The sequence below is a fragment of the Gigantopelta aegis genome, chromosome 6 (assembly GCF_016097555.1).
Source record: "Gigantopelta aegis isolate Gae_Host chromosome 6, Gae_host_genome, whole genome shotgun sequence".
NCBI classification, from domain to species: domain Eukaryota; kingdom Metazoa; phylum Mollusca; class Gastropoda; order Neomphalida; family Peltospiridae; genus Gigantopelta; species Gigantopelta aegis.
In genome coordinates, this window is record NC_054704.1 from 38711705 (window position 1) to 38720979 (window position 9275).

General features: G+C 38.0%; 1 protein-coding gene and 1 long non-coding RNA gene across 2 annotated transcripts; both read left to right on the forward strand.

The window, feature by feature from the left end:
* Positions 1–1431: 1431 nt before the first annotated feature.
* LOC121374467 lies at positions 1432–7621 on the forward strand. Its single transcript, XR_005958240.1, has 3 exons — positions 1432–1705; positions 4104–4191; positions 7542–7621. It is a non-coding gene; the product is annotated as an uncharacterized LOC121374467 (long non-coding RNA).
* An 816-nt stretch (positions 7622–8437) lies between these two features.
* Positions 8438–9112, forward strand: LOC121374528. Its single transcript, XM_041501632.1, has one exon. The coding sequence runs from the start codon at positions 8438–8440 to the stop codon at positions 9110–9112; it is 675 nt and encodes a 224-aa protein (XP_041357566.1).
* The last annotated feature ends 163 nt before the right edge of the window (positions 9113–9275 follow it).

Sequence of the window (9275 nt, forward strand, 5' to 3'; positions counted from 1 at the left end):
GACGCAGATTGATGCAGACCGTCGGTGACTGTGTTCCCATAGAACATACTTTGAATGTAAAATGAAAGGAAAGGAATAGTTGTTTAAGGACACGTCCACAAAATTTTAAAACACCTCTGTTGTCTAAGATTATAATTTCGATATTTGTTAGATGGAGAACGAGAGAAACCCTTCTACTGCTGAATAGGCTATTGCTAACGACAGAGTAGGATTTTTATATATTGTTTCCAGAGGCGGCGGGACGTAGCCCAGTGGTAAAGTGTTCGCTTGATGCGCGGTCGGTCTGGGATCGGTCCCCGTCGGTGGGCCCATTGGGATATTTCTCGCTCCAGCCAGTGCACCACGACTGGTATATCAAAGGCCGTGGTATGTTTCTATCCTATCTGTGGTATGGTGTATATAAAAGATCCCTTGCTGCTAATCGAAAAGAGTAGCCCATGAAGTGGCGACAGCGGGTTTCCTCTCTGAATATCTGTGTGGTCCTTAACCATATGCCCGACGCCATATAACTGTAAATAAAATGTGTTGAGTGCATCGTTAAATAAAACATTTCCTTTTTTCCAGAGAGAGGGCAGTATATACCATGGCCTTTCATTTACCATAGGCAAATTAGAGGGGGCTATTATTGAATTATCAAATTTGTTTTTTTCTCATTCAAATGCGGGGTGAAAACGTATACAGCCACCCACCCCTACGTTTGGGGGGCACCCTCACCCGTTTCGACACCTTCTAATTATAAATTCCATAAATCAATGAAAGAAAATAAGAACTAAAATTGATAAACACTTGAAACTAGTGGGAACATTTATTAGCATATATTATGTATCTAACAAAACCAAATTTCATAATTTAGTTCTGTCAAAATAATGATAGTAAATCAGTATATAGATTAGTAATAACGATGTTATTGGGGTTTTTTCTTCTTCTTTTTTCAGACGACGGAGAAGGTTCAAGGCTGAAAGTCGAGAAGCTATAGACTCTAACAATGCTGTCAAAGGGACTCGTCCAAGACCTAAAAGAGAAACACTTGAGAAAAACTTTTGATAATCATGTTGAAATGTATTGCAAAGTGAGATTGTGTGTGTGTGGTGTTGTGTATTTGTGCGTTTGTTTGTGAATGAATTGTATGTACGTATGTACACGTATTTTTATATATATATATATATATATATATTGGTCTTTCACAACTATCAACATTTCGACGAGCGTATAAAACATGCTCTATTTGATAACCTCTCCACCTTTCTAAACGTACACTAATAGTTTGAAGGTTTGTAAGGGCTACTTTTAGCAACATTTTGATTTTTTGTAAAGGTGTACTCTGACATTATCTCCTCCCCACCCCCGTTGCGTTGCCGTTTGTACGCACATACGGAATATTGATGATTGTGAACGACATTTTTATCGTTTGTATTCAGAGGAAAGAAGTGAATACGTCAACGTTGCCTTCACAGCTCGACCTGTACCTGAAGGTATTGAAGCTCCGAAAGACGAGAAACCAGTGAAGGGCTCGGCAGTGCGGCTGAGTGTTGCTGATTCCACAGAAGATTTGGATGAACAAGAAGACGACGATGAGTCACCAGGATCTGTATACTACAACATATCTGACTTCAACCTTCCTGAGGGCGGAGCGCCGGTCGGTGAACTGCCGAGTATTTTAAACAAGATCCGACACCAACCAGGTGGATTTGAAACAGAGTACAAGGTTTGTGTTCAAGCTACAGTCTAATTAATATATCATCATTTGTTAATTTACAACACAAGCACTACTAAAGGTTTGATAAATTCGTGTTATCGCTTAGTATCATTTAATTTCAACTTATTTTCGTGCTTATATCCAATTAACATTCAAGCACACTGTACTGGCCACACACGTCAGCTATCTGGGCTGTCTGTCCAGGGCAGTGAGTTAGTGGTTAGTGAGAGAGAAGAGGGTGTAGTGGTCTTACATCTACACATTGAGTCGTTGAAACTCTCTCTGGGAGCCGGTATCAGGCTGCGAATCCTGTACGTACAAGCCTCATGTCCGATGGCATAGCCACGACAACACCGAGAGTATCGTCAACTGCCTTCATACACTCGTTTCTCGGTGTTACGATACAATTATCAATGTATCATCCTGCAATGGGAATTACCAAATGTTTGACATCAAATAGCCGATGATTAATTAACCAATGTGCTCTAGTGCTGTCATTAAACAAAGCAAACTTTAAAACAAACTTTTTCCTGCAAAGGATCTCCTAAGGGTAGCAGTCCTCTTATACTCGAGGAAGTTGATAATATTGTGTGGTCTTAAAGGAATAGGATAATCTCACTTAATATAGAATTATTTCAATTGTATGGAGACTATTAACTATGATGTGACACCCGTTACTATATGGACATTTACTACCTTCAGTGGAAAGTTTAGACCCATGGGTAATATATTGTTAAAATAGCAACCCATTCGCAATTGTAAGTAAATCAATGCGACGGGAGGGCAACATGTGCCACATTTGTTTATCTTACAATTTTAAATATTATCTGTTTTAACAATATTTGACCTATGGACCTAACATTGTCCCTGCAGGTAGCAAATATACTGATCAAAGTTACTTATTCTTTTATTTCCATTTGATTGTTTTGATATTTAAAAAACGTTTTGAAGACAATTTTTATTTTACAATAAGAAATAAATAGTTGTTATGTAAGAACTATTTTGTGTTGGTGTATATACATTGTAGGCGACGAGATATTCAACACGTGTGGACCTAGTAATCTGGAAAATTATACAATTGTGAAATAAATTGCTTAATTTCATTATTTTTTCATATTATGTAAACTATTAGAAAACTTTTCATTCAAAAATAAAAAATGAATTGTTCCTATTTAACAAATATTTTGTTTTGGTGCATTCATTTAATATAGTAGGTGGCAAGACATTCAACACTACTTAAGAAAACGGTAAAGTGGTGAAAAACAGTTCATTTAATTAATTTTACGTTTTATATGGATGCTGGATAAATAAAATAACTGGTTACTGTTTTTAAGATATGAGCTTTATTCTGTTCAGTTCGGCAAAGCCTCCCGGCTTCGCCATTCTAAACTTCGTAGGATAAAGCCGATATTTTAAGACAGTAACCAGTTATGTTACTTTTCCTTTCAACAATGGACCAACGCCCCAACGCCCCCATCACCACCCCGGCTCGCTCTGACGGGCATGTGTATGTGACATAGATTAATGAGAGTAGCCAAACGTTAGAGAAGAATGGCATGCGACTGTTAGAAAAGTAGGCTGGATGGTTAAATAATAAATGTATGAGCGTGTGCCGCTTTAAGAATGTTTTCATAAATCTTGATAACATATTAGTTATATTTTGAGACATAGTAGAGTCAAAATGTTTTGGCTGACATTATAACTAGCTAGTTACGTTTGCTTCTATGACCGAAGCAAACGTATCATGCAGCATTTATTTTCACCATTATTATTTGTTTTTAAAAACAGAGATAATTTAAAGATACGTTTCGTAACATGACAAACGATCCAATGTCTAACATTAGGACGGAAAGATTCACTTTTGACTTAAACGATGCGGCATTTTGACAGTCAACTGTACCTAGCAGGGGAGCAACAACGTTAAGCAGTGCCCTTGGAAAATCGCCTTTTTTGTCTAGATGGAGAAGCTCCATTAGTACTGACCGCGTGTTCTGTTTTCTCCTTCTCCAACCCACCCCTACCCCCTACCAGTGATATCAGGCTAGGTAAGAACGCGACAGTTCATACTTACTCAGTTGTTATGACTTAATAACATACTAAGAGTAGGCCTATTCATTATATCGTCATATTTACTTCAACAAGCAATGACTGGGATCTAGCTGTTCAAGTATATATTAAATTTCATACTCTGAGCAGGGATATAACTATTACAGCATAATGCTGGTGATTCATCTTAAACATTACTAGTGTGTATGCGTGCGTATATGTGTGCGTACATACGTGTATGTGTGTATATGCCTGCGTACTGTTGTTCTGTCGATTGTGTGTGTGGGTGTGTGTGTGTGTGTGCATGTGTGTGTGTGTGTGTACTTTTATGTCAATATGTCACATTTGGTTTCTATTTCAGAAACTGCCAAGTGGATTCAGCTTTCCATATAGCGAATCTCAGATCTCAGACAACAGGCCGAAGAATCGATTCCAGGACTACTACCCATGTATGATGGTTAATGTTTTGTGTTAGGATCAGGGTATAATATATTTTCCGGGTGAGATTATCTAAGACACCCACCCCAACCCCCACCCAACACTTGTTAAAGTTCTGTGATCGTGGCTGTTTGGGCTTTCCCTGGCCCGTCAGATTCCCATGACTGGTATATCAAAGGTATTGGTATATATTGTCCTGTATATGTCAAAGTTGCTAGTTTAAGACCAGTGCTAAACACAAATAGCTAATGTCTTGAAATGTGTTAAAGTATCGTTAAGCAAATAATGTTATGCTATTTATGTTTTGTGATTTAAAAAGTTTAATAATACGCTGAATCTTCTTTCTGGCAATGTTCACATTGAGGAGGGTCCTTCTTTAAAATAAATGAATGCGTCAAATGTTTGTGACCAATGCGAGCACCGCAAAACATTACTTCTTCCTTCCTGCCCCTCCTGTATGAAGACTGCCACTCTCCCAGGACTGGTTGACAGTGTGAAGCTTGGTCTCGACTACACCGTTCCAATCATTCTGCCTTTTCATTGTACTTAATGTCAACATGGCTGGGTACCCAACAAAATATAACATCTTTATTGGCAATGGATAAAAAGACACACTTTCGCATCACTATCCTAACGATGCATAATATGAGTCAGTGCAATATTTTGTTCTCCCAAACTACGTACTCAGGTTAAACAACTTTTACTGGCATACATGGTATTTTCCACTTGCTTCCTGCAGCATTATGATACCAGGACAAGGCAGAATAGAGTAGAATTGAATAGATGTTTAAAGACACCCCAGCAAAAAAAATACATCGGTTTTGGGGTATCAAACTATTATATATGCAAACATTGTGATGGTTAACATCAATATAAAAATGCAACTGTTAAATTAATGCACAGCGTAAAGAACTGTGCAAAAAATACAAATATCACAGACAGGTAAAATTAAAATTTAGAATAAAAGTCAGTATCACGAAGATATTGTAATAAAAGTTGAGGATTAAAATTCCCGGATAACATAGTCATTACTCATTAAAGTTATAAAGACAGCAACATGTATATTTGGTTAACGTTCAATATGTGTAATGTCAAAGTTTAATATGAGTACGTGAGTGGACAAAACTGATGGAAAACACCCATTATTATGAAGAGGTGTGTACATTCTGTTTTCTGCTCCTAGTTATCGTTTGGGGTTTTTCTACAAAATTACGATTTTTAACGAAAATGTGTGGACAAAGTCTATATTAAATATCCATCAGTGATCCGTCAAGACACGAACTGTTCACTTCTTTTTTTTTCAAAGCGGGATAGTAGACAGGTCCGTACGCAGAAATTTATATGGGGGTGGGGGGTGCGTAATCGACGGCCCAAAGGGCCGGAGTTGCTAGGGGTGTCCGGGGTCCTGCAGGAGATGTATTTTCCTGCATTCTGGGAAGTAAATTTGTCACATCGTCGGACTATTTTTATTTTGTTTACACATCCACGGACGGGCGTCGCACCTCCCCCCCCCCCCCCCCACACACCCCCCCCCCCCACCTCCTGCGTACGGGCCTGGTAGAATAGAATAGAATAGTATAGAATATATAGGGAACAACTGGTTACTGTCTTAAGATATCGGCTTTATCCTGCGAAGGTTAGAATGGCGAATGCAGCGAGGCTCTGCCAAGCTGCATTCGCCATTCGACCTGAGCAGGATAAAGCCGATATCTTAAGACAGTAACCAGTTAGTTCTTGTATCCTGCGATCCTACAGGAATATTCGGAAAATCATTATTTATTCCAGTTTTGTGTACGCGAATCGAGTATTGTCAACCTAGCAAGGCTGTTGTCGTATGACGTCATATAAGATGCTTTACGTCATTATTTGTAAGACGCTAGCTACATTCTGTCACACTAAAAAGCGTTTCTAAACTCTAATTCATAAATAAATATACAAGTTTTGTATTGTTATCGCAAAACTAAAAGTTATTTGTATTTACTGCACTTAAACAAATTATTTAACGAGTATGTTTATTGAAAATCTACTCTGAAATACTCGAGTCGAGTCGGGCTTATGTCACGTGACCTATATTTTTTGTCAGTGACCGAAAATATATATATACAGAACTTCACATACGTTGTTTTCGCTTCTTATTTATTGCACGAGTTTATTTTGCGCAAGAATATATACCACGTGACCGCGTAGCGGTCGAGTGGTATGTTCTTTTGCAAAATAAACGAGTGCAATAAATAGGAAGCGAAACCAACGTATGTGAAGTTCTGTATTTATTACATACCTTCTTTTATGTTTTACAAAAACGGTTTTTAATTTAGCGTCATAACAACACTTTGTTAAATCTATGATCAAAACTCTTTTGATGGATTCAGTTAACGTTAAGAATCATACTCTGCGGCAGCCTTGTGTAATGTTTCAAATACAATATGACGTCATTTGTAAATCATATATGACGTAAGTAAATAAAATGCACTAACCGCTGTAAAAAAAAGAAAGAAAAAGAAGGGAATTCCCCATTTAAAAGTTCCGGTCCAGATTGCACATATGTGTGATACAGAATAAATTTATTACACGGTTTCAAAAGGCTTTTATCACTATAGTAAGATTGAATAGGGATGTAATAAAGATATTTATCTAGTCAGCATATCTTGCCAGTGTATACAGTGAGTGCTGGATAAAATAGAATATATATTTAACGACACCCCAGCATGAAAAACTGAACTGTACGACGTACTAAGACTTCTTAATTATTTATTTATTTATTTATAAATGGACACCGCTGGCAGTACAGTTACTATGTCTACAATATGTGTGAGAACCACATCCGTAAAATGACAGATCCTAGTTTTTAAATACTACGGAGTATTTTTGCACTATTAGAGCCGTTTTTTATAATGCATATTAGAAGTTCCTTCCCAGGGGCGGCGTACCACTTTTCAAAGACGTGTGTGTGTGTGTGTGTGGGGGGGGGGGGGGGGGGGGGTATATTTGTTATATGTGTGAAAATATCCTTACAAGTAATTTGAAAGGCGAGTCCGGCAACTACGAGCCGTACCACTATTTTTTACACTGTGCCGCCCCTGCTTCCATTTCATTGTTTTGAATATCCAGTTTCGTACATCCAAAGTATTTCTGGTCACCCTGAATTATGTGTTTCATAATTCCTAAACCGCACCTACCTCTGGGAAGTAACGGTTATCGAGCCAAGCTCCAGTCTATTTTAAGGCAATAACTCCAGTTTAAACAATAGAGATTTTAATTTCATTCTATTATGTGTTACAGGTTTGAAGATTAACGAAACTTAGTGCCCATTAGTGAAATTAGTGTCTGCGTTTTTAAATTAAATTAGTGATTATTTTTTCAGATGACCAAAACCGCGTGGTGTTGTCGCTGTTGCCAGGTGATTCACATTCCGATTATATCAACGCCAGCTTCCTAGATGTGAGTCTGATCATTATATAGCACAGGAAATAGCACACAGTATTTGTTTGAAGATTGATTGATTTACTCTTACTATTACCACGTTTAAATATCCATCGAAAGACTGAGTTACTGTAATGTAATATCTCGAGATCGAGTTTAAGACTGGAAATAGTATTACAAATTATTTTGTTTTATTACATCGCGGTGGAAGAGATACCCATGTGATAGGGGAACACGGGGTAAAGCGAAACACGGGGCAAAGTGAAACAGCCCTCGCAAATCTATGTTAATGACGTCATATGCCTGCAACTCGCATCATCGCAAGGTTGTTTGATGACGCAATGTTTTTGATGGAAGCCATTTCTTACAAATGAGGTAAGTAAATTTGTTTAGGCAAAATATTTGTTTGCGTGTTTAAAACAATAATTTTCAGAAATTAATCGTCTCCTAAAGCACTGTTATCTTGTTTAGTTGCAATGTTTTCCATGGTGTTAAATCTAAGGTCAATATATGTCATATGCATGACGATATTTCTTGCGTAGATCTATTAACACAGTAGCACGAGGAATTTAGAAAATAACACGTGGTCGGGGTAAAGTGGGTGGGGCAAAGTGGTACAGCGTTCCACTTTGCCCCGGTCATTCTATTTGACTTTTTAATTATTAACACGTAATTATTATTATTATTATTATTAATTATATTAATTAACGCTTTATTAATTATATTAATTAACACTCAGTTAAATGTCTGTTTTTACATAATTTTAACACCAATCTCCATAACATTAGGACTGTATGCATCCTACACAGTGTCTTTTTCTCTCTTATTTTAGGCAATATGGTTCGCAATTACAAGCGAACAACTGACCAGCAGAAATGGTCGGAACAGGCTATGAAGGAAGCGGTGGCTAAAGAACGTGACAAAGAAATGACCCTTACAGATGCATGTGAGACATACAGTATTCCGAAGACAACTCTGTTCCGAAGAGTAAGGAAAGATGGTGAACCTGGTGATGTGGCACAAAAGGGGCTAGGGCGTTTCAGGCCAGTGTTCAGCCAACAGCAAGGAAAGGACCTTGCAGACTATCTTTTGTTCATGGAGAGTCGTTTATTTGGTTTAACTCTCAAGGAATTCCGACAGCTATCAGTCCAATTTGCTGTCAGAAACCATGTAGAACATCCATTCAATATGGAACTGAAGATGGCAGGAGAGGATTTTGTGTACGGATTTTTGAAACGTCATCAAATGTTGTCACTGCGTACACCAGAAGCCACTTCATCAGCAAGAGCAGCAGGTTTCAACAAGGTAGTTGTCATGAATTTCTACCGATTATTGAACTCGCTGTATGAAACATACCATTTCCCACCAAGTCGTATCTATAACAACGATGAAACGGGAGTGATGACAGTGCCAAACAAGACTTCAAAAGTTATATCAATGAAGGGTAAAAAACAGGTTGGTGCACTCGCCTCAGCGGAAAGGGGAACGTTGGTCACAGCAGAAATGTTTTAATGCTTTTGGTAATTACATACCCCCATTACTTATCTTCCCTCGAAAGAATCTCAATCCACTATTTGAAGTTGGAGCACCGCTGGAAACTGTAATTACATGTCACCCATCTGGCTGGATGCAGTCCGAGATATTCGCACAAACATGGTTCAAGCATTTTCTGCAC